Genomic DNA, 26,398 nt, shown 5'->3' with positions numbered 1-26,398 from the left:
TGCGTCAAGGGGAGCACAGCGAAATATAGCGTTACCGGAAGATTTTCAAAATAAAACATTCGACGTCTTTTGCGGGACTTCGTTGAGTTGGTTGCCACAAAACAGTGTGGGAGAATTTCGAAAATGTAGTTTTAACACATTAACTGCTCTTAATCAGGTCGGTTCAATCCACACACACAGAAACTCCCAAGGAAGGTCATCAACTTTGGCTGCAATCGGCAATTATTTTCATTATTATTAATATTACAGTTATTTTCAATAAATAACTTTCTTGAGTTGAGTTAAATCTCAAAGATGTAGATCTTACTACAATGTGCTTCTCACTAAGCATACTTTATTTTGACTGCTTACATTGTCTTGTGTTTTTGAAACGATCCCAACTAATATCGACCAAAATCAAATGTATTTATTTTTTAAACTAATACGCACAACTTCCGGTTTTCTTACAATACCTTTTAGCTAGCTTGACTCACTCAGCTCAACCCCGGTTCCTTGTTTTTAGCTTCAACTTATGTTATGATTCCGCCACTGTGCGGGCATCTGAGTCCATGGCGTTCGAAAAAAGCCTGTTAGATAAAAAGCATATTGTTGTTAAAAAAAACCCCACACCTATTCGGAAACTTTCCTATTGGTTTGACACGGGCACGTTCGCCGTTTATGGGAAGATTGTGAACACTGTTACTTACTATTTCATTCTTTGACCTAGTGTGCGCCTTGGAAAATGTGTGTTATGGTGCAGTGTAGTTCGCGGATACACACACACTTCCAGCAGCTCAGACAGTCGATGAGCACCAGTCTAGTTTTTTTTCTTTGTTTAATTAATTAATTTATTTTTTTGTCGGTGTGTGTGTTGTCTGGCTCTGGGCTTGAGCTCGGTTGTCCTCAGACGGCCCGGCGCACAGGCAGCTGAGGGCTGTGACGCAGAGACACGTGCCGGGCGAACGAGCGAGCTACGCTGTTAACTGTAGACGTTTGCGAACGACTGAATTCTACTGACCGGCTGTTAACGAACGAGTTGAACCGAGTCGTTCTCCATAACCACCTTCCTGGTAATGTTGTGCAATTATTCCACTGTGAGACTTCAGATTTAAATGTCAAACCCATCCAGATTAGACAGACGTCCTGTTAGAATATATTATGTGTATGGGTTTAAATGAAACCATTACTGCCTCCATAGATGCTGTCAGTGAAATCCTTAAAGCTGCAGTGCGTAACTTTTGGTGATTTTGAGCCACAGGACTCAGCCGATTAAGGTTGATTTTATTGTTTGCTGTTATTGATGTTGTTATTATTCTGCCCCTGTTTGGTCTTTGTGAACAGAGGCAATCGGACATTATTTGTATGTATTTTTTAACAATACTATAGCAGTGTTTCCACCAAGTGCAACATTTAGGTTCAGTGCAATACATTGTATTTTTTCCATTAGGAATAGTTCCAAAATAACCAACACCATTAGTTCCATTGTCTAGCATCCTTTCCTTGGGAGACCAGAGTAAAATAGTACATCGAGACAAACAGCCTAAAATCGAGCAGGTGAAAAAGAGGCACCGGATGTTCTCCATTGTTGTCCGTTATGTTGTTGTCTTTTGTGTTGCATTTGATGTCGTCGTTTGTTGTCTTTGCATCGGTACAATTTCATGCTATGCGGTCATCGGGCACAACCCACCGCCTACCAAGGGGGGCAGGCACGGGGCAGGAATGTCCCCAAGTGACACGAAATCTAAGCATGGGTCATACTTACCACACAGTCTGCAGAGGCCTGCTAGGGTCTGTGCAATGTACATTTGGTCATCCACCCATTTCGAGGGTGGTGCAAGTGAACAAACCTGTTACCAGTGTATAATGTATGAAAAGTCCATTGTGTTGAAATGAGTGTCATCTTGTGGTGGGACCACATAGCATAACAAGGCAATCACGCCACAAGCCTCTGGCGGCCTCTGTTGGTCATGTTGGCAAGTGCGGAAGAACAGACAAACACACAGAGCCACCAAAAACAGTACTTCACTCCCACTACAAAGTTCCAGCACAGCTCGACTATACTCGCTTTTGTTTTTTTGTATATTTCCACCTGGTACTTTTTTAGTACCTGCTCTGTAAGAGTCACGAGGGTGACGTCTGAAGCAGGAATCAAACTGAGCAATGCCGAACTGTAAATCAGTTAAAAAGACATAAAAATCCTGAAGTTAATCTCCAACATATAGCAGGGCAATTTCAAAAATCTCAATATTTAGGAGTCTGGTGTATTCAGCATCTGCATTGCTGAAAACCATTGATTGCGAGTGGCATCACAACCCCTTCTGCCGTATTTCAGTTCAGTGTCAGACAGTCTGCACTCCAGTCTTGCAGGAAGTCCTGAACTCATTCATTTAATTAAATTATTCTAATGATTTAGCCCCCGAAAAGAACTACTTTACAAGTTATTAGTCACTAAAACAACGTCACATGCAGTTTCATGCAGTCATGCTATGACGACTCCACCCATGTTGTGTATGGTATTGGAAAACAATCCTAAGTTAGCTTTTAGTTTGAATACAGTTTTAGAACTGTATAGTGGAAAAGTACCATACAGTATATATATACAAGGCTTACTGTTTGGATACACTGAGTTGGGAAATTGACAGACAGGGGATAGAGACTATACAACAGAACTGGTACCACCCGGTTGAGGGTCAGCTCTTCTAAAGAACCAGAGTCATACGTTTTGGTTCCCTTTAAAAAGCTATGATGCCCATCACTACTCTTTACAACCCCACTGTGATAACCTGTGATAATAATGCTTCTGTCACTTGCAGTCAGGATAAGAAGCATTTTTAAATATGTTGTCATGCCAGCAGTGCATTCTCTCGTCATATATGGATTGTGGGGGAAAAATGGCACAACCGGAGTCTCCTGTTTTCATGTCTGATCTGATTTTGATTTGCCACCTGATTTATCTGTTCTTTTTTCAATCAATCAGTGTAGTAGGAGGGCTGAAGGATAAATGCATTCATTTATATTATATTATTATTATAATTCTGGAAAATAAAACGGTCTAATCTCAGACATCAGTCTGAAAAAAAAATCTATTTTATAAAAGCCTAGAAACCAGGATGCTATTGACTCAAGGCTTGTTGTATCCTGAAGAGCCTCCTTATTGGCTGCTCTCTGTTGCTATGGTACCAGACACCGGATGCTGAAGTTTCATGTGCGACTTCTGTGGTGGTACAGCAGGCAGCATGATTGCAGTGATGGAGAGTGAATGAAAGTGGGAACTCTGCACAACTGGACTGCACACAGTTACTCACACCTGTGTGTGTCATGTGAGTGAGTTCGTGATAGCAAGGAAACTGGAGAATAACCCATAGGATCCTCTTTCTTTGCAAGACAAATGGATGCCAGCGAAAGTGTGATCACTATCAAGAAATTCTCAAAAAGATATAAAAATTTAAATAAATACAATTCACAACATTATTGCGACAACTGAGAAAAAAAGGTTTTCACATAACTTCTTAGATTTTTAAAATTAAACAGGTGGTCAGACGCATCACATATAGGATACATATCATTTTTGTGAAAAATAAACAATTTAATAAGATCATAGTAAGTGAGGAAAAATTATTATAATAATAAAAAGAATGTTTTGACCCTGTTACGACCAGGCCTAGGGGAAAACCTGATCACAACATGAATGTGGAGACTCCCTCTTTCCAACTCCCAAGAAACCACACTAAACAAATCATTTTAAAGGTTTATTAAAAACAAGTAAAAAATTGTCTGCTGGCAGTCTGACTGTGAGTGGTTCAAGGAAGTCCACTGCAGCTGGGACGATCAGGCCTCTTATACCGGAACCTCAGCTCCCACGATCCACCTATAGACTCTCACACACATGTACTCAAACATGCTACCCATCTCACACACACATGCACACACACACACACAGTCACGACCCTGGGGTCATAACAGACCCACTGATGACCTTGTGATCCTCACCTTGGTTGCAATGCGGTTTCCTGTGTCTTTTTTGCTACAATAACGCCATTTTTATTCATTTACTCTCGACTGCTTTATCCTCCACATGAATGTTGCAGGGCCACGGGAGTCAATCCCGGCTGACATAGGGAAAAAGGCAGGATACACTGTGGACAGGTCACCAGTCCATCACTGGGCCAACATACAGAGACAAACAATCATTCACTCTCACACCTGTGGTCATTTAGACCGTCCAACTAACCACGGAGAAAACCAAGTCAGACTGGGTCGCCGCTATTCCACCATGTGGCTCCCAACACCATTTTATTTTGCTTTAGTCTCCATTTGTACTGCCTAAAATAAAATTCTCTGCCATAGAAACAGGATGTGAAAAAGCAATACTTTAAGGTTAATGTTACCACACACTCAAAAAGAGACAACTTTCAACCTTTAATGTTGGCAACTAGATTTACCAAAATGTTTATTCTTCTGTGTTTTTTCTTTTCTTTTTTTTTTTTACTAAAAACTGACAATCCATCAAATATTGCACAGTAAAACCACATAAAAATGAAAACATCAACAATTCTAAAAAATAAGAGACCTTTAAAACTTCATTATCAAAAGATGCAGAACTGTGTTTTATTCTAGAAAAAGTGGTTCATGATTGGCTGGGGTTTTCCTCCTCTTTTTGGCTCCATAGAAACAGTCTGCTTGATAAGGATCAAATCCAAAGTATGACAAAAGCTTTGAATGCAAGTTCTTTTTGATCCATGGTATATTTGGCAAGTAACAAGAGACTGAATTCCACACTGCAACACCTCCGATTAATCCACTGATGAGGAAGAAGCTGCATTTAGAGACTTCACACCTTCAGAGGGTGTTCCACACAGTAAGGCCCAGGCGACGAGCATCCCAACATCCTATGAGGATGACAAACTTCAACTCCATTTCACACTAAAAGTGTCAGTCTTGCCATTTGTACAGACATCCACAGTCTCTTCAACAGTACACTAGGCCTGGAGATCCATAGAGCAGGTAAAAGGAAGATTCCCTTCTTCTTATGAACGCAGAGTAATGCCTGGAGATCAACTTTACTATTCACATACGTCGAACACAGCAGGACACTGTTAAGGTAAGATGTGTTCACAATGGCAGGAGCTTTGGCTTGAGCATGCAGGAGACAGAACACTCGCCCATTCACTTGGTGTGAATCATGCAGAGTTTTCACATGAGCTCACTCGCAGATTAGACTGGGCAGATGGCAGGAGGATCTCCAGAGCGACTTCACCCCTTCACGCGATCTCCGGAGAAGCTCTAGCGTCGAGTGCATGTCTGAAAGCATCCTCTGAAAGCAGCTTTAGTTAAGTTTGGCACTAATGCGTATCCACTGAAGAGCTTGTCTGGTGTACTGGACTGTGTGAGCAATGCTGCTGTGAAGAGTCAATGGCCCAGATAATGTGTTCAAGTAGTTGAAGAACTCTGTCATAATAAAGGAAAAATGCTCTTAAAATTGTTGCTATGGGGGGAAAAAAATACATTTAACACATATTTTGCATCAGATTGTTTGTAAAAGGACAGAGAGCAACACCACACTTGTGTTTTTGAATAGGTCAAGTAGAATACTATAACAACAACGTTATAAAGTATGCATAATAAATACAGACATCACTGTATTTTGATGATCTCACCAGAGCTTGAGGAGCAAAACTTCCCCAATTGAGAAAGCAAACTGACCAAAAGCATCCTTCCTGAACTGGCAACCAGTCTCTAGTAAATGCAATAAGTCTCAAAACTAATCATGTTGTGGTGATAAAAAAAAAAAATCACTTGTTTATAGCAAGTATTTTAATATTCACTTCTTAGTGAGGACACTCACAATGCATAGTGCTTTACCTTAACTTTAACCTAACCACAGTTCAGTGTGCATGAGGACTGTTGGTTCTGCCAGGAAAAGAGATAACCATAAAGAACCTGTGTACCTTTATTCTCCTTTGCAAGGTTGTCTGCCACCTCCCAATACTCATAGCTGAACAGGACACTATTGGTGATGTTCAGGTGATTTGCTGCCATCTGGTGGATACGTTGAGGGATGCTTATGAAGGAGGGGGAGGTGCTGCCCCCGTGTGAACTCCGTCCAAGGTTTTTGGCATTGGGTGAGAGAGAGGGAAGAGGTCCTCCCACATTCCTAGAAGAGAAAACACATGCACAGCAGAGTGATGGCGATCAATGGAGCTTCAGTGGCTGTTAATGGAAGCAAATGGATCGAAACTGAGTCTGTAATTCTGTTAATATCCACTTACTTCCCATGGTCATTCCAGCAGGGTGGTGTAGTAGGCACTTTGGGAGAGCTCTGAAAATACACCTAAATGTTAGCCTGATGCTTATTTTCCACTTTATTAGGTACACCTACTCAACTTGACTGCTTGTTAATGCACATATCTAATCAGCCAATCACATGCCAGTAACTCAGTATAGGTAGGCATGCAGATATCATTAATATGACCCACTGAAGTTGAAGTGATTTAATCAACTTTGTGGCATTGTTGATGGGCTGAATACTTAAGAAACAGCTGATCTACTTGGATTTTTGCGCACAACCATCTCATCAATTAAAGAAAATATCCAGTGAGCAGCTGTTGATGCCAGAGGTCAGTGTATAGTGGCCAAACCAAATTAAAATGATAGAAATTGTAACTCAAATTTTAGTTACAACCAAGGTAAGTAGAAGACCATATCTGAACCCATAACATGTTGATCCTTGAATCAGATTGGCTACAGCAGGAGAAGACAACACTGGGTGGTGCTTTACTAGGTGTCACATGTATAAATGTAAATGTTTTACCTTAAAATAGTCCAGCAGAACCTTGGAGTATTTCAGGGCATGGTCCTTCTTTAGACGAAACATCTGCCAGTAAAGCAGCGCGAGGCATCGGAAACTGTGGACAAACACAATGAGCAAGTCAAATCAAGATTTTTCCACACAATGATAGCTGTGGCATAAACACGGCAGATGACACACGCACCACAGAACTGCCAGCTGTTTGTCTTCCTGTCTTGCCCCAGGGCCAGAGTGGCTCTTCAGCCTCATAGCGTACCTTAAGAAACGTCACTGTTAACACCGGGGCATTCATATGTCTTCTGCGTTCAAATCCAAATAAGTTGCTTCTGTTTCTGCGTTGTTATCTAATTCACCTGATAAGCTCCACTGTCTCTGAGTACATGGTGTATGGAGATTTTGCCTCCAGTGGCCCCTCCTCCATTGCTTTGCCACATTCCATGAAGGACAGAGCTGCATCGACATAGTTCACAGCCTTCCCCAACTTGTCAACCTAAAAAACAGACAAACAAAAATTCAAGAAATGCAGAGACCGATTAAATGAAAGGACAAATTTTATATTTCAAAGTGACTGAAACAAGCTCCATCAAAGTCATCCTCAGGCTGAGGATGGCACAGTGGAAAATACTAGGCTTTGAATGTTTAAATATTTACCCAAATAATTTTTTTTTCCAATCCTGAGCAAACAGCAAATATCTCAAGAAAAATGCACCCCCCCCTCCCTCCAAAAAAACATAGCAAATAACACACATGCTGTTTCTATCAATTCATGACTTGCGTTGACTTCCATTCATTTGGACGACCTACCCACAGCCTTATCACTAGCCATGACAAGATAATGCATAACCATAACCTTAACATGACCACAATTTACATCCTAACCAACCATCCATCCATCCATTTTCTACTGCTTTATCCTCCACAGGAGGGTTGCGGGGGGTGCTGTGCTGTGATAGGCGGTGTACATCCTGGACAGTTTGCCAGTCCAACGCAGGGCCACACACATAGAGACAAACAACCACTCACTCTCACTCTCACACCTACAGGGTACATTTAGAGTGTCCAATATACCTAATGGCTGACAGTTTAAATATGTCAAATTGATTCATCGTATCAAGAGTTCAATCGTTTAAAAAAAGAAAAAGAAAAGTTCACTGACTCACCATTGCGTCTGCACGGTGCTTCATCCTTTTAGCTTCATGCAAATAGTACTCAGCGTGGTGTGGACTAGAACAGAAAATGGAGAGCGATGAAGAAAGTGCCATGACATCTGTTTCATTCTGTGCCATTTCCTGTTTTATTTTGATAAGTAACATTCTTCTCTTTTTGCAGATCAGTGCACCAGCTTGATTACACGTCTGTACTGCCTTCATCACTGTCACCTGAGTTCTATTACATTACATATACAGGAGATAGATATTACAGATTGTCATCCAGCACTGTTTCCTGTTTCTCTAAGTACTTTTGCTTTTGAGTCCACTTGTTACAATTGCTGTGTTTTTCTGTGGCTCAGAAAGTCACAATGAATTCGTCTTTATCTGCCAGATGCCAAACAGGGTACAATGTGTGGTAGTGTGCTATTTAGGGGACATAGGTTTGCTCACGTTTCGTGGTTAGGTGCGGTCCCGATGTGTCCAGCAGGGCCCCAGGACTCAGGCGGGGGCTGGGGCTGTCTTGACACTTTTATGCATTCCACCTCCGTTTTGGGCTGAGTCTACAGGTTAAAAATAATGATTAAACCAAAGTGTTGCAACAGTCTCAGCACTGGTCTCAGAGGCTGTTTTGTCAAATTACAACATACACTGCCTATCCAATTTATTAGGTACGCTAATAAAACACAGCACCAAATCACACAGCACCAACGCAATGTCAACTTTAAAAAGAGCATAAGAGTGGGACAGAAAGCTGATTTAAGTGACTTTGAATGTGATATGGGCAACTCGGCAGAGTATTGGCTAGCACTGTTGTCTCACAGCAAGTGGGTTGCCAGTTCGGATCCTGGTTCGACTAAGCCTTTCTGTAGCTATGTTTACATGTGCAAAATGTCTTAATTCCAAAAAGATTAGCTCCAATTGGAATTTACAATTCTATTGTAACGAATGAAATGATCCGATTGTGACAGGAAATAGAAGCAGAAGAAGCAGCTTCACTTCTGCCTTCATAGAGAACAAACACTGTCTGCTATCCATCTCATTTTCCCCCTTCTGCGCCTGTGACTTTTGTGTCTGTTCATTTTTCTTTTTTAGAATGGAAATACAGTGTTCTCCAAACAGATCATCGTTTCAAAACATCATGTTCACATGGAACAGACACATGATAGCACCAAACTAGGAAGTCATGAACGGATTAACTGTTTATATGAGCACCAATCCCAGTGACGATCGGCATATACCAGCCCTCTCGTTCTGAATGGGCTGTATCAGATCAGCGTTTTCGCAGTGGAATGTTAACATGACATATATTTACTCCAATTACTTGTGTCCACGTAAACATAGCTTGTGTGCTTGGGTTTTCTCTGGATTCTCCGGTTTCCTCCCACAGCCCAAAAACATGCATTGGTTAACTGGACTAAACTGACTACAGGTGTGAATGTGAGAGTGAATGGTTGTTTGTCTCTGTGTGTTTGCTCTGTGATGGACTGGCGACTTGTCCAGGGTGGATCCCGTAATTTGCCGTGTCCATGCGACCCTCATGTGGAGGATAAAGCAGTAGACAATGAATGACTGAATGAATGAATGACTTTATTAATGTCACAGTTTGGTTTATTCCAGATGGATTTAGTCTGAGTATTTCAGAAAAACTCCTGATCTATGGGATTTTCATTCACAGCCATAGGGTTTACAGAGGGTAATTTAAAAAAAAATAAAAGCTATCCATGGCCTTGCTGATGCCAGACATGATAGAAAGGAGTGATTCATAACTGAAATAACCACCTGTTACAACCAAAGTATCCAGAAATCCAACAAATAACACTTTAAACCTTGAAGCAGATTGTCTTTTGTACCAAATAGAATGGCCAGCGAATGTACATTATCTCTACATAGTAAGGCCAAGACCTTATAACGGTGTTACCTTCACAGAAGAATCTCTATTCTTGTCTCTGTTCTTGTGGGTGTGGATGTGATGCTGCTCTAAGGCCTTTGTTTTGGGGGGAGGCTTGGCAGACTCAGGACTGTTGGACAATGGAGACAGGGGAGACAGTGGCCTCTTGCTGTCTAAGTACTCCTCCAAATACCTACAAGCACGCACACGCAAAGACACAATAGGATTTGTGCATACTATGAAATTGCACATGTATGAGCCAAAATGGCGTCAGTGCTGTTTACTCACCCGTTGTGTGTGGTCTCAGTCAAAAAGTCATGCGCTGCTGTGTGAGTTGATGTCTCTGTGTGACCAGGGAGGTCGTTTGTTTGAGGATGAGTCCTCTTGCTGTCTCTGTGTGACACGCCATTCTCCAACTGGTCACATAAGCACACACGTGTCATGGAACATGCCTCATACACATGCGTGAAAACATCTACAGCAGGGATTCACAATATTTTGGAACGAAAACAGTTTGAATCTAACAGACATTTCTTTTCGTATTTTAAGTCCAATCTGGAGACTTATTTTAAATGGACATCGATGTCCTTCCTTGTGGTATGCATTAAAAAGTTTGACATTTTTGGGGAAATACAGTATATTAAAACATATTTCAGTAAGCTTGCATCCTATGGGTTTGTGTGAAATGTCTGGTTTACAGATAAACATCCCATTCAACAGAGCAGAAAAGTACATATACAGCATGTGCCGTTATTTACCTTGCGCTTTCTTTTGCTGTCAGGTATATACAGATGTTTCATTGCCTCTCTTTGTTTGTCCTTGGTTAACAAAGAGGAAGAGGGAGAGGATGGCGGCTTTTTGACAGGGGAACTTGTCGTGCTGTCTGGAACCCTTTTGAGAAGACAGAGGTCTATCTGCACCACCAGATTCCTAAGCCCTCGATGGGAGGAAACAGTGGCCTGATCACCTCGCCCAAAAGGGACTAGTGTGTAGAGCTTTTGCTTCCCGTCTCCCTGCTGTCCCTCACTTGACTTAGTCGAGATGGGGCCTCTGATGAGCCCTGCCTTAGGCCTGCTGGTATCAGGTCTGTTTGGGCCTTGTTGCCCTCCCTTCCTGAGTCTCTTGTGAGAGGTGGAGTCTGCGGGAACTTTGGTGATCGGAGCCTGATATTCTGAATCTGAGTTTGAAGAGGGGGAGGAAAAAGAAGAAGATGAGGATGGGGATGGTGGTCTTTGAGGAGTTGGTGAGCGTGATGGAGGAGGTGAAGGGGCTGGTTGTGGCTCGCTCTCCTCCTCACTTCTCCCTCCCTTTTTTGTCGCCCCCTGGAGGTGTGAGTTGTCCTTAATGCGGTGTTGCTTGGCATCGGTGGGCAGTCTCTGTTTGGCCTCGACTGTTTGCCATTCGCGTCTATGCTGCTGCTCCCTCCTCCTGTTTTCACCTTTCGATTCCTCCTCTCTCCTCCTATGCCGCTCTATCACCTCCTCCTCCTCTTCCTCTTCTTCTGCTGAGCTCTGGATCCAGGGGCGTCTCAGCAGCTGCTCCTCCGCCAGCCTCCTCTCTTCCTTTCTATCCTGTGTTTTTTTCTGTTTTTCCCGATGCCCGTCCTCTTTTCTCTCACGTCTTCTCGCCTCTGCTTGGCTTGGATGCTCTCTTCTGTGATCCACCTCCTGATCCTTGATGTGGGGTTTCCTCTGTGATGCTTTTGTGTGATTTACATGCACAGCAGTTGTTGCTGTTGCCTCCCACAACTTAGCCCTAGGTTTAAGGCTAAGACTAGCCCTAGAGTTTGACCCACTACCAGTGATAGAGTTAGTGAAAGCTTTAGATTGTGAACTATGACTAGTGTTGGCTTCACGACTAGCAGGAACTAAGTGCTTCGCTCTCGTGGGGCTAAGTTGTGAGCTGGGTTGAAACTGAGGCCTGAGCTTGTGGTTGGAGCTGTGGTTGGATCTGCTACTCTGGATTTGCTCAAAATGTAATGAGTGTTTGGCTTTGGGGGCATCTGAGAGCTGCTTAAGATTTGGATGACAGTTAGATTTGGGTCTAGATTTGTGGCTGTGATTCCGGTCAGAGTTCAAAACAGCAGAAGCCTTGGATTTGCTTTGGTTTTGGTCTTGGTCCTGTGTGGGTCGAGCCCTGGGCCTGTGCTGATGAGTTGGGTGAGGATAACCTTTGTTTGTGAGCTTGTTCCTGTTGTCACTGTTAGGCAATGGGCCAGTCCATGACCTAATTTTTGTCCTGTGAGAATTGGTTGTTTGGTCAGGTTGACTCTCAGGATAGTGACGCAGCCTCGTAGGAGAGGGTAAGCTTGGACTTGGGCTTTTCGGAGGACCTCTAGTTGCAGGACTTGGGCTTCTGCTCCCTCTTGGACTCCCACACGGACTGGGGCAAACACTTAGAGCTGGACTGAGGATTGAACTGTGCCTCGGGCTAGGGCTAGGACTTGCACAGGTGCTGGTGAATGGGCTGGGGCTTGGGCAGTAGCTGTAACCAGGACTAGGAAGGGGGGTATTGTCGTGGCTGTAATTGAACTGTGGGCTGGGAATAGGGCTTTGGCTGGGGCTATATTCCTGATTGCTGTCCCACGACCTGAGTGGAGACGGTACGTGCTGGGTGTGAGGAGAGGGCAGTCGTCCTGCAGTGTTCTGGGAAGAAACCTGCTGCTGTTCACTGCTGGCAGATTTTTTGCGGGACTTTTTTAGCCATTTATCCAACTGCCACTGGGCAGCAGAGGGCCGATCAGTCTTACAAAAACACAGAAAGAGACAAAATATTAATCATTAAGTCAATGCATTTAAAAAGTACAAAGTAAAATAATTACTGTTTCCCAAAATCCAACTTTTAAAAAATGACTCTTGAGTATTATCAGCTAAGTTTAATATCAAATACATGTACAGAACAATGACCCTTGTTATATTATGGAATAGTTTGTATTATTTATATTTTTATATTGTGCTATGTTAACCCAATATTTAAACAAACTGACCCTGTCTAGAGAATGGATTTGACTGCAGTGTATGACTAATGATAAGATTCCTTTATTGCCATTATGTAATACACACAATACAATGCATGACCTGAAGAAAATACACTTGACACTGTGACAAACCAAAAACAAACAGAAACCACATACACAGTTATAAACATGGCAAAATATAGTTATTGCAAAGGTTGAAATAAAAGGACAAATACGATACTGCGTAGTTATGCCTATAAGGTGTCAGTTCAGTGCAGAGGTCAGTGTGGTCATAGTTTTGTGGTTAAAACTATTCATCAGTCTTGTGGTACGTGCTCTGTTGGTCCTGTGTCTCTGAATAAAGTTCAGGATACCTTCCTGGCAATATTCATCATAAAATGTGTTTTTTTTTCCCTTAAAAATAAAGGGTTGTCACTGAAAAAGACTTAAAGTTGAAAGTAGTAAAGTAACTGCTAACTATATTTAGTGAACTATTTCTATTTCTTTAAGTGTAAATCCCCAAAACTGCACTTAAGTAAAGCATTGTACAGTTGAACTGTAAATGTCTTGTCAGGCACTATTTAAGATGCAAACAGAGAGTGAAGGCTTACTCAGCACTGTGTTTGACAACCACATGAGGACTGACAGTGTGTGTGTGCTCATATACAACATTTGCACATTCCAACTGAGCCAAACTCACGAAAACACCCAATGACATTTAGAACTATTTGAATTGTGACTCGTGCCTTAAAAATTCAATAAAGAGTTGAGCTGACATAATAACATCCTTTTAAATGGCTCGCTCACTATACGATTACTTCAGTCCACGTCTCTGCTTACAGTAGCTCAACCCCACCATTCACTCATGTCAAATTACTCAGTCGATGTTTGCTTAACAACGAACGTGCTATCTGCAAGAATGACCGGGGAAAAGCAGGAATCTTCACTCTGATTTAAAAACAACAAAACGGGACACTCACCGCTGGAGAGCTAACTTCTCTCTCTCCCTCTTCCTCCTTCTCCTTTTCTCTCTTAGCTGACCAGGAGCTAAATTAAACCTTTGCTCCTCAAGTCAAACAGTGACCCCCAAACATCCCTCGCCCTCTTTCCAGAGAAGACACTGCATCTCTTGTACCGTCTCGGGTGCCCTCCCTCCCTCTGTTTTCTGTCCCTCCCTCTTTCTCTCACTACCTGGAACTCTTGATTTTGTACTGCTTGCAGAAACTCCAACCCCCATCTCTTCTCCGGGAGACACTCAAACGCTCCACGCAAATGAAAAACACATGGTGTGCAGCTCCCCTCCTCTTCCCCTCCCACTCCCCCTCAAAAACACACACTCACTCCACTGCCTCCCTCCCTCCCGCTATATATCGGCCCACTGCACTACAGTGCATGTTTAGTGATACAGACTGCTATGTTGTACAGGGCCTTCCATTCATAAAAGTGGAGCAGGTTTCCCCTTCATTCCCCACGTAGCACACACCTTACACCATCCCCCACAATGCCCTTCACCTCCAAAAGCCCATCATCCCGAGCATGCCCTACACCTCAACACGTAAAGCGGAACTATCCAGGATTATTGAACAGCTTCATAGACATTGTGATGGTTAAATGAGAGAGTGGGGGCTGTCTCCACTCCCCCTACCGTCTGTTAGCGGAAAACCAGTCCAGCAAGATCAGGGCTGCCAAACGCGGAGTCCTCAGAATCAGGAGGTCTCGAAAAGAAACACAAATTGCTTTACGACACTACATACATGCCTCCCAGCCAGATACCGGCTATAAGATCAAGGCAGCAATAGCGTTATTTTAGGCATTCATCATGGCAGAGTGTGAGGAAGCAAGGAAAAGGAAACGACTACCTGACTGATCGAAGGGCTACACACGAGCAAACATCAGACTTGCAAAGATCCACTTTAAAGGGGTCCAGTGGTAATACAGCAGATTGTATCAACCATAAAGGATGTCCTTCTTCCTTATTTGCATAGTTATCCTCTACAAATGCAAAATGCACGCTCTGGCTGGTCTGTCCATTTGGGCTGTGGCGCAAGATGGTGGCTTGTGTCAACGTGCAAAAAAAGACTTTAAAATCAAAATGATTCGTATTAAATAGCCCCAGTGTGTGATAATCAGTAACTGCTAATGGTGCGACTGCAGAGTGCAACAAATGGAGGTCTCCTCCACTCACCATCTCACCATCACCATGGCCGTCAGTGAACGACGTTGGCTTTTGCAAACCAAAAAGGATGGAAACACTCTTTCACAACTGCCTTCTCACTTGTTCTTCATCGGACTGTGCTGCAGATTTATGTGGGCAGAGCTGTTCTAACTCATTTGCGTAGTAAACTTCCACTTTGTTTGCTTTGCTGTAGAAACATGTGCACGCAAGATGGCAGCCTCTGTGAAGCAAGCCCCTGGCTACAGTCTGGTACATGCATCTCTGCTGTTTTATGCATAATGTAATTGTATACTGTCCTGATAAAAAAAAAAATACAAAAATAAATGTATATATACTGTATATGTGTGTGTAGGCATCTGTTGCATCTCTCTATCTAATTTCCCAAATTGGGCATAATTCATTATTTATTTTATTGATCAATGTAAACTGGCTGCATTTTCAAGTGGGATATTTTCCTGTTAAAGAGGGTGAGGTTTAAATGTCAGCATTAACCCAAGGCTTGATGACTTCCACCTCCTGAGTGCGAAGCCTATTGACATGACACCCAGGCATTAATTTCCCCTCCTGCCTCGACCCTGCATCCTCCTCCTCCTCCTCCTCTTCTCCAGCTCACATGCATTCCTCATTCCTCTGTCCCTCCCCACACCTGCCATCAACTGCCCTGTGGTCACCACTCCCTGTAGAAAATCCACCCGAAGGCACACAGACAGAGGAGATATAGAGCAGACCTGTGGATCAGCATTGGTACCTCCTTGTTGTTGTTGCAGGGCGGATGCCTGTTGGCAGGCGATGCAGGATCTGGGTGAACTTCTGGACTCTGGCTCCGGGAATGAAGGCTGCTGCTGGCCGACTCCACCGTGGAGTCTGAGCCTGAAGAGTCAGAACTGGAATGTCTCACCCGTCTGCCATGTGTGTGTCCTTGCTGTGCTGACTGGCTGTCAGTCAACACACACACAAACATCAGAGAGAGGTCAGCATAGGTACACGCACACACGTATAGATGCTGTTGTTTTTCAGACAAACACAATAAAACAAACAAACATGTAAGCAAATACCTGTGTTTATCCCAGGAAGTGGATTCGTGAGCGGCCTTCAGGGACAGAAACAAAAAAGAAACCACAGATATATCATCCCAGTGAACAACTTGCTTAACCTGATAGGCCACTTCTGCTACTTCCTGTTTGATAATTAGAAGCAAAACAAATTAAGTGTACAGTATCAGTGTCTGTTGTACGGTGCATGGGCGTGTGATCACATCACTACCAGAAAATCTGGCAACATTCAACATGAGCTGCCAAATACTCGAGTCATAGTTTTGCTTTTCCCCTTTCACTCACACACACTACCTTCCTTCTTCAAGGCGCACCACAGAATGAACACACACATCTAGTTTGAACGTATCACAAGACAATTAAAAAGAGTGATTTGTTGCCATGGTTTCAGGGAAGCACGTTACCTACCCTGTAAGTGTCTTCATCATCACTGCTCAGCTTCAGGTCGTCGACGAGCATACTGTATATAAACAAACAAACAGACAAACAAAAACACAGTTGGACAAAGCGCACACCGTACTTCTTGTCTCTGATATGTGTATTACTTATACCACAGAGACACTGAATTCAGGTATAAAGGTGTATAGGATAAGATTATCAAATTTCCCTCACTAATTTGTTGTTGTTTATTTGAGCAAAATTGAACATAAATCTTTTCCCAGTATTTTTTAAATGATAACTGTTGCATTACATAATGGAGGCTGTAATCATTTGCAGTCGGCTGCACTGCTGCCGAACATCTGTTTCACATTGCAGAGAGGATGCGAAGAGTTAACAAACAGGAGCACATCGCTCTCCGCTGACAGACTTCAAGACTGTGGCCTGACCTGTGACCTGACTTATGTTACATAGCCTGAAACACTCACACTGTCAGCTGACTGATCACTGTTTATCTCCCGCCCATCACCGTCTTTTTCAACTATTAATGCATTTCCTGGTGGCAGCATGGACACATAGTGCAGATGGATTTTTTTTTTGGTATAAATGTTATTTTATATTTTTTCCACAGTTGCAGTTCAGGTTCGATGACCTCTGGTGGATCATGTTGCCTTTTGCTTCACTTACGATTTGTGAGGTGCCATGTGAGGGCGGCGGGTCATTCGTAGCTGAACATCCCCCCGGCCTGTCAGAGAGAGAGAGAGTGAGAGAGAGAGAACATGACCATCACTAAATATATACAGAAAAAATACAGAAACAGATGCAGTTACACCCGTTGTTACAGTGAGTTTGTGCATATCCACATCCGCATCCATGACTGTTCCAACTTCTGTTTTATTTTTATAAGCTTTGATCTAATTTGGTCAATTTTAGTGTGTCAGCAGCAGGCGGAGATTCAAAGTGAAATTGTGGTATAAATATTTTCTACATGAAATATCCACTGATCAGCCTACACAAAATCATCATTTCCAGTGTCGGATCCAATTATGAATGTTGAGAACGATGAACGGACCTGTAATAAAACATAACTGAAAAACAGAGATTTGGTGTCTGTGCCTCTCCACGACACACCCAATGAGAAGTCTAGTATGTTAGAATTGAACTGCCTCGTCTGACATCTCCTACAACATGCTCCTGGACGTTGACCAATGGGATAATAGAGTGCTCTGACGCGGCTGAACATACAGACATAGAGGGATGCTGCTGCTGCTGCTGCTGCTGCTGTTAGTTGGAATAGTGACATCTAGAGTTGTGACGTTCACGAACGAACCAAAGCTATTGAATGGCTCTTTAACATGAACGATGGGAACCAACACGCAGTTGAGAGCCGTTCTTTTCTTTTTAAATCGCTGTCACGCACACAGCATGCGCACACAAGCTCCTCCTGCTCCTCCACTGAGATGGAGGGCATGCACAACAAGAGGAGGGCAGCATGCTACATGTGGGGTGCCAATTTGAGTGCGGGCTGCAAAGTGTCAGACCGCAGTTATGAGCCAAAGGAAGCGCAGGTTTTTCTATATTAAGTATATTTAGTTTAGTATAGTTTTGCATGGAAGTTCATTGTAGCCTGCTTAGTTTTTTTGTGTCACAAATAAAAAGATGCAAATGCATCAAAAGAGCTTTATTTACACTAAGACACATTTTATACGAAGATCCAAAATAGTGAGCCAGTCTTTTGAACGGCTCTTTGAAAGGAACGGCTCCTCAAGATCCGGCTCCCTTCAAAGAGCCATAAATCCCATCTTTAGTGACACTGAAGAACGTTTCTTTGAGCTTTGGCAACTGCACCCCTGCCTCTTTGTCATCTCCTCAAGAGACTACCGCAACAAAGTGGTACAGCACAAGACCACATCATCATCCACAGCGCTTCGGTAGCCATGATTGACAACTCCTTGCCTCGCCTCCCTGATGATCTATGAACTCACACAGCGCCATGAACGATGATTGGCCAGGGTCATACACACAATTGATAAACTGACATGGTGACCATCATGGTGACCTCAAACTAGTGTGTGAGGGAGAGAAAAAGCACTCGTTTTGCTTCCCTGTCCGGAAGAAAAGTCTAGATTTTAATGCATTCATCTCTCCTGCAGACCCTTGTTTTCTTCTCCTGTGGTTGAAACATTTTGGAGAGGGGTACAGAGCTTTTAAGTTTAGCAAAATTTAGCATAGCAATTAGCTGCTATCAGCTGGAAACCCATGTGTTGAAATGCGACAGCGGCTACGTTACTGGGTAGTCAGAGATGGGTGACACAACAAACCGAAACGTAAACACAATTTTCATTTTTTTTCATTGTGAAGCCAGTTCAATTTAATGTTATTTCTGATGATTAATATAATACATTTCTTACACAACAAAACGTACCTTGCCTTTGTTGTGCAGTCGCTTGTTTTGCATCCTGTAGACAGAGAACAAACAGATGAATAGTGCATACAAATCTTTGCCTTACATCATTTCACAACAGACAGAAAAGGATGAAAGTGATACAGTCCTTTTTAAGACAAACAGTACAATGCTGGAGATTAAGGTGTTATGCTTCACAGAGATGAAGATGGGCTGCAGTATGGTGAGATCACATTCTGACACTTTTGATAAAGGCCTGTTGTGTTACACATAGGGTTGTATATTAGCAGAAAAACCACTACATTTGAGATTAACAACCTCTTTTAAAGGTCGAACTGTCGAAGACAACAGAAAAATAATATTTGAAGAATTAAACTTCACAAGTATCTCAACTAAAAACAGTGACTGCTCAGTTAAATTTCACCTTTCACTCTGAGTTTTAAAAGCACTTATTGAAATGACCTCACTAAACTTCACATATTTCTGCAGCTCATGTTGCAGATGGAGTAAAAAGCCCCTTCTCTCATTTTCCATGAAGAAAAAGTAAAATATCATCTTGAGAGTATTTAGCAGCACCTTTCTGCATTACATTCTTCGGCCACAGCACTTTTTCCTCTTGTTGGTACTAAAGCTCTGTACTGAACCGGAGGAAAAATGCAAAAAAAAAACATTTAAACATGCAGCTTGCTTTGCCTTGAATAACCTATAAAATGATCAGAAACTTAAGGATCTGGTCTCATTGGACACTTTCAAAGTGTTCTTGGATTTAGTTAAAAATGAAATAGTAGTATGTGTACGACTGATTTATATATATGAAACAAATACGACAGAAATGCTATTAATGGTTGAAGCGGCAATATTTATATGGTGACAGCCATCTTGGAACCCTGGAATCTTTTTCTCCAAGCAAAGCATATACACATCTGGATTTTGTCATATTTTCTCACCAGTTCTTTTGCAGAGTGTCTTGGCATCATTGTCTGGTTGTGTTAGTCCAACTTGGAGAAATTCACTATAATGTCAGTCTGATATATTTTTAAAGGCTCTGATTTTTGCTGAACCTAATCCCAATAAATACTTTTTTCTACCATGTAAACGTACAGACTAATTCTTACACAGTGGACCTTTAAAATATCTGCTCCTCAGACTGACCCAACTGACGCTGAATCCAATGACATCACATGAGGCAGTTTATCAGACTTCCCTCTGGACCCACAAAAAGTTTCATCTGTTCACACACAGAGAAACACGCTCTTATACAACATCAACACGCACATACCTTAGGGCTGTAGAGGATTCGTTGAGCCTGGTCACCCCCTAAGGCTTGTTGGGACGGCCAGGACTGAGTCATGTCCTGCACAACAACAGAGAGGTCAAAAGGTGAATTGTGGGATGACAGTGCGAGTGATGATCCTCACCTTCTCTCACAACAAGCATCCTGAATCTGTGGTCAGAACTTTCTTCATTTTCCTCTGATTACAGAGGAACGTATGTCCTTCCATTTATAAACATACAGTAAAGGTCAGGATCAGAACACCTCCTCAGACAGCTGACTCTTGTCATCAGCACACTTTCTCTCCACCAGGGGGAGTGTGAACGAGTAGTGATATTGAGATTTCTGTGTAATCATGTCCACTTCATTGATCACAACATGTGATTCACAGTGATGTTTCATATTCCTGTGATCACTAAATGTGCAATGCCTGATGAATGTTGTTTATTTTATTTGTTTCTGTGATCAATATTTCTTTAATTTCAAAAGAGAAGGTCATGATACATTCAAAAGCAGTAATACAACAGGTAATATCCACTTCCCTCTACCCACCCCCCAGAAATAAGGTTGTTTATTTTTTAATTGATATGCAACAATCATTTCAATACAATCCACAGCATTTCAGATATTGTATGTATATATTGACAATGGTTTGAATGTAACAGACATTTATTTATATTTAAAAGAATTAGGTTGTTTACAGGTTGTTTACAGTTCTGGGTAATCTTCAGGATATTCATGTAAAACCATATACTAGCATTTCTTTTGTGTTTTGGCTCCATGGTTTTTGGCTATGTTATGTTAATAAACACGTCATATCATGTTGCATTTTTACAGACTTGTCAATGGAAGGAGGTCTAAGCGGAACACACACTGTGAGATGGTCATCTTAAATTTTCTGACATTATCAGAAAAGTTTTGCTGGCTGTCTTTGGTCTCAAGACCATGACATCTGCCCTCTTTGAACCTCTCACACACTGTTAAGTTTAAAAGAAACAATTGTTTTCAAATATTTTCTTAATCAATTAATCGGTCAATTGTTTTCTCGATTCATTGATTTGTTGTTTGGTCCATAAAATATTGAAAAATACTGACCACATCTTTTCCAAACATGCAAATGATGATGTTCTTGATGATGTAATGTTTCGTCCACAGACACAACATTATTCAGTTTTAATTATTCCTTTGTTATATGGAGAACATCCAGAAAACATTTTAGAAACTGAAAAATCTGAGATGAATTGTTGCAGCACTAAGTTAGACAATTACAAAGTAGGCAACGTTTCCACTAGCCATGTAGCTTGACAGCCATCTTCACCAATTTTCATATAAATAGATTTAACAAGACATAGTGTGTCAACTTAATGAGCTACCAGGTGCTGGTAAGTGGCATGTTTCCTTACCTCCAGTCTTTATACTAAGATATATGCTAACAGGCTACTGGTTATAGCATCAGTTTTAGGCTAAGTACAGAAAATAGGGTGGTATCAATTGTCTTGTATATGTATATGATATATATATCAGAGACAACGCATCTGTTTCATTTATTTGGATTGGAAGCTGCTGTGGGGGCATTTGTTCATTCATGAGAGAGGACATTTTAATGAATATGCCAGGTGATTCCAAATCTTCTCTGCAGTTCAGTAAACCCCAGAGAGCGAGTGTTTCCTCTCTCGCTTATCCTTTCACTACATTATCTCTCCTCCCTTAGTCACCAAGGACACAGCACCTCGTCGCTTCCCTCCTACAACAACAACAAGACTCCCAGGTGGAGCAATATGTGTTGCTATCTGCCTCCCACCCCTCCCCACCTGATGTATCTGTATTCATATTCTTCTGTTATTCTCCAAAACCTCCAACATAACAAAAGAAGTCCACTGAGCACAGACTAAAAGGTGTATGTGACCTGAAATGAACTGTCAATTAAGTCATCAGTTGATATACAGATATTCACAATATACTGTATACATGGACATCCTTGCAAACCGACAGGGGCATAGCAGGGAATTATGGGGAATTTAAAACTCTACAAATATTGCAGTAATTCTTTTTCTTTGAGGATTTGCTGTATTTCTGTTTTATCCAATCCAGTTAAATGTATATATAATGCACTGGCTGCACAGTAGTAATTAAACAAATAAACAGATGTAAAAACAAACAAACAAATAAATAAATATTTTGTTTGTTTGTTTGTTCTGGACAGGCTGAAGGGGTCTCACAATAGTCTAGATGGGTTGTAATAAAAGCAAGTTTTTGAATTCCCAGGTAGACAAAATAGACCTAAACCATTTGCCTCAATTGAAAAAAAGCTTATTATGAGCAGCTTAGCTGTTTGTCAAGTTTGAATTCACCCCCAGATTGCTAACAATGGTTCTTACAGAAGGAGCCGTGATCAATAATGGCAGTTTTCCACTGCACAGTCCCGGCACGGCTCGACTCGGCACGTTTTTTGTTTTTTTTTCTTTTCCATTAATGATAGAACCTTGTACTATTTTCAGTAACTGCTCTGGTGAGGTTCCAAGCGAGCTGGGCCGATACTATGCGTGATATCGCCAGACTGCTGGCCACTGATGGGTCAGAGGCATGAGCAAGACGTCCGAACTGTAGATCAATTACAAAGACTTATGTGTGGACAAATCTTTTTAATTCACTGATTCTAGTGATCTAATGATCCAGCACACCGAAAACAACTACTTTACATGGCACTAGTCACTAGTTTGTGTGTCGTGTGTAAAATGAAGTCACTGTGGTTTCATGCAGCCATTCTGTGATGACTCCGCCCACATTGAGGAGGTACTTTAGTAGCTTGGAAAACCAAACTGTGTAGAGTTGAGCCGTGTCGTGCCTAGCAGAGGCGAGCCGGGACAATAGTGGAAAAGTGCCATTAGTTGGGTGTCAGGAGCACCACTCGGACAGAACAATACAACTTCCATTTTTCTGTCATTGAAACTCAGAAAGTTTAATGCCATCAATGCCTTAATGTCGTTAACACATTTTAACAGTGACATTTGCCTTCAGACAGAAGAAGCTGCAGTTCCAACGGGAATCGTGAATTGTGATCAAATGTCACCGGAATTCCGGCAAGAAAGCAAGGCTCCAGGACCGATTAAGCGTTCATACACCAGCAGTGAGATGACAGTGTCCACAGCAAGTGACATGAACAGCACAGATTTATAGCATTTTAACCCTTTAAGCTGTAGCTCATAACTTTCAAATATGAATGAATAAATGTCTGCTACCATGCTGCACACAGGAAGTGATTCATTTTATGTCAAGACAGAGCGAGGCAACAGCAAAGTTGTACTAGTAAAGCAACAGGTTGAAGTATGACTGAAAACACAAAGACACACCCATGGAAACTTTCAGAAGCGACTGCTCAAAAAACCTGGTTACTTAGCAGTTTTACACTATAAATGCTTCTTGCCACTGCCCGCCCCTGTGCTGCCACTGTATACGCACAAACGCTCCCTCAGTCAGGTCTGATAGTTTTGCTTGATAAGGCGTGATTTTAGACAATGGACATAGCAAACAAATCATTTCACATCCTGTCTGTTCACATGCAAAAACAACCAACCAATTGCAGCTTTCAGCTGCAGTGCTCTGCTTTAAGCCAATCAGCTTCATGCCCTCAATGATTTTGAATCTTGTGTGGACTTCTGACATTCCTGAGCTGCACACAGCAAGTGGCTTGTTTTATGTCAAGACTAATGGATGGAACGAGCAAGCAGAACAAAAACACAACAAAAAAGTGTGGCTGAAAGTGGATTCTACTGCTGAAAAAAACGATATGCTACAATTAAATATTTAATGTGCTAATGATTGGCCTCTTTTTTTCAGCACAACTTTGCCTGCATATTTAAATTAAATATTTTGGTCTTTGGACTATTACATAAAATATTTTCCACTATATTCTCACAGTTATCTTGTATTTCATAATTGAAAATGCATAAAAATCACTCGTCTTAGTTGAAAATAAAAATAACGGTCAGTTCCTTTGTGAGATGCTGCCACGGTTTCCTGCTCTGAGTAACAACTTGCAATCAGTCAAATAACCTAGAGACATCAGTGACTCAAACCCACAGACTTTTCATTATTTATGACAATGATACACTTAATCAGAAACTGAACTCCTCATTGCAAAGATTCAAGGTCAATTCTGCCAGTGGGACATTAAAAAAACAAACAAAAAAACAGGATTGAAGTTGAGTAAAGTCAGTTCTTACCTCCAGAATATCTTTGGCACAGCTGTTGTGTTGACTTCTTGTTACCTTTGATAAAGAGACAATGGCAAATGAGTCACAGGAAGTTGAAACTGACAGCTAATGAGGGGGAGTATTTTTCTCATCACTTTAGAGCAGCACATGAGTTCATCTATCAGCTGTATGTTGTTGACTGTGCATGTTTAAAACTATATATTAACATCATAATTACGTTTAAGTTGGCACAGATGCACATGAGACTTAAAACTCAATTTGTGTTGAGAGGCAAATGTAGCAAAATACACAAGTTCTGTACATACTCACACATACAGTACAGTACAGTACAGGAACTCATTGTTTCTTTCACTAGCCTTTTGAGTGACGTGTGAACTTTCAGTCTCTGTCACAAAGACACACACACACAAACACACACACCTTGAGTACAGTACTTCCCGCCTTTTTGTTGCACCATTTACCCTGCAGTGAAGCACTTCACTGTAAACCTCACACACACGCACACACACACGGGCACACACTCCATTGTGAGAGTTAAGAGGACGCCAATGACTCATATCTTAGAAATCACAGCTGCAGATGATCAGTCAGATACTGATACTGTTGCGAGCAACTTTCTGTTTGCATCCTTGATAGGTTACCCCATTCTCTCTCTCTCTCTCCCTGTGTGTGTGTGTGTGTGTGTGTGTGCGTGACTCCCACTCTTTCCCTCCCCCACATTTCTTTCATTTTTACAATTCAACTCACAATTCAAATTCACTTCATTTAGCACGGAAAACCAAGAACCGAGTTGCTCAAGCGTTAATTCAGAGAATAGACTTTTTTTCTGCTTCTTGCTTCTAAAGTTGTTGCCTTTTGTGTCATCTGTGCATGCACATTAGAAGCTGTGTGTAGTGCGGAGTGCATGCATGTGTGTGTGTGTGTAACTGTCTCTTCTTGCAGGCATGACTCACTAAGGTCTCTGTCTGGCTGAGTTGCTGCATTTAAATGTGAGAACACTGTGTGGGAAATTGGTCTGATCATTTCAGCCACATGGCAGATTTGAGGCTGCAAACGCTGAATGAAAAACATAAATAGACACACACAGTAATCGATTACCCTGTAGCAGTGGCCATTAGTAGGTCATCATGTGCAGTCAGTGTGTTTCACACTATCATACTCACTGTAGCATCACAGCTCTGGTGCAATACCCAGATGAGTGAAACCCCTCAGGGCCAAACAAACCACAACCCATCATAACACCTGCAGAGAGCAGCATGCAAACCAACTACACTGCCAACCACCTGTTGCATTCTTAAACTATGTGAAATTACTGAAGTTATGCATGTTTTGAGGTCGCATTTAGCATTTCCATCTGTGCTGGGCTCCTTTCAGAGAAAATGTGAAGCATTTTAATTTGCAAAATGAATTTTAATAAGGTTGAGAGCACAGCATGTGCCACTCATATCACTTACTTCAGTGTTCAGTTAAGAGAGAGGTGATTCCTCACAATTCACTTGAAGCTACTTCACAAATTGTGCAAATGTTGACTTGAAATATGCACTGGGCTGGTGCAAAGACAACATGTGATTGGCAAAAAAAAAATAAAGTCACATTTCTGCCACTGAATAAACCATAATAAACACACAAATAACCACCACTTTCCATTCTATAGTCTATATTTTCATTCTACATGTTATATTCGCTTACCTGAGAATATGCGCATCGGAGCAGAAAACAGACAATGGAAAGTTTCCCTTTGCCACCGAGCACAGTAGGCATGGTTCCTGGCTGGTCAATGCTCTCCTCCGGCGTCCATACCAGTGAGGACTCGCGTCAGGAGCGGCGGATGCGGTGTCGGCACTGACAGAACGGTGCCTCTTGACTCGAGAAGCTGCTGGAGAGTCTGTGTGTGTCACTGAGGGAGGCAGAGGGTGATGTAGGCGGGCCGGTAACGTCAGGGATGACACACACACACACACACACACACACAGCCACGGAGATCACGACTCACGAGTCCTGTGACTGTATAATGACCACAACCTCTCACAGACTGTTAAATATAGCTTCTCAGAGACACGACTGTGATTTTGCCCATTAAGATTCTACATATAGGGGCACCCCGGTTAATCGACAGGGG

The 26,398-nt window shown here is 42.0% G+C and overlaps 1 protein-coding gene across 2 annotated transcripts; it reads right to left on the bottom strand.

Annotated features, from left to right (window-relative positions):
* Positions 1 to 4,397: 4,397 nt before the first annotated feature.
* aff3 (AF4/FMR2 family, member 3) lies at positions 4,398 to 26,398 on the bottom strand. 2 transcript variants are annotated; one of them, XM_044048480.1, is made up of 19 exons: positions 25,969 to 26,398; positions 24,289 to 24,333; positions 20,072 to 20,146; positions 18,814 to 18,847; positions 17,076 to 17,133; positions 16,419 to 16,470; positions 16,014 to 16,048; positions 15,707 to 15,893; positions 10,585 to 12,570; positions 10,115 to 10,242; positions 9,857 to 10,019; positions 8,389 to 8,498; positions 7,948 to 8,011; positions 7,141 to 7,277; positions 6,972 to 7,043; positions 6,791 to 6,884; positions 6,249 to 6,298; positions 5,928 to 6,133; positions 4,398 to 5,427 (listed from the first exon to the last, which is right to left on the bottom strand). In XM_044048480.1, the coding sequence occupies exons 1-19, from the start codon at positions 26,038 to 26,040 to the stop codon at positions 5,306 to 5,308; spliced, it is 3,690 nt and encodes a 1,229-aa protein (XP_043904415.1). In that variant the 5' UTR covers positions 26,041 to 26,398; the 3' UTR covers positions 4,398 to 5,305. The 2 variants fall into 2 exon arrangements, with proteins under 2 accessions (XP_043904415.1, XP_043904424.1); XM_044048489.1 differs by lacking the exons at positions 24,289 to 24,333; positions 25,969 to 26,398 and having other exon boundaries at positions 18,819 to 18,847; positions 20,072 to 20,132.

This window comes from Solea senegalensis, linkage group LG2 (assembly GCF_019176455.1).
Source record: "Solea senegalensis isolate Sse05_10M linkage group LG2, IFAPA_SoseM_1, whole genome shotgun sequence".
Taxonomy (NCBI): Eukaryota; Metazoa; Chordata; class Actinopteri; order Pleuronectiformes; family Soleidae; genus Solea; species Solea senegalensis.
Note: the sequence above shows the minus strand (reverse complement) of the source record. Positions and strands in the feature narration are given on the sequence as shown.

Coding starts and splice junctions, on each gene's coding strand:
- aff3 (XM_044048480.1), bottom strand. CDS start 26,040: ATGCCTACTGTGCTCGGTGGCAAAGGGAAACTTTCCATTGTCTGTTTT. Junction 17,134..18,813: donor GACTGCACAACAAAGGCAAG/GTACGTTTTGTT, acceptor TCTCTCTGACAG/GCCGGGGGGATGTTCAGCTA. Junction 8,499..9,856: donor ATAGAGATTCTTCTGTGAAG/GTAACACCGTTA, acceptor TTTAACCTGTAG/ACTCAGCCCAAAACGGAGGT.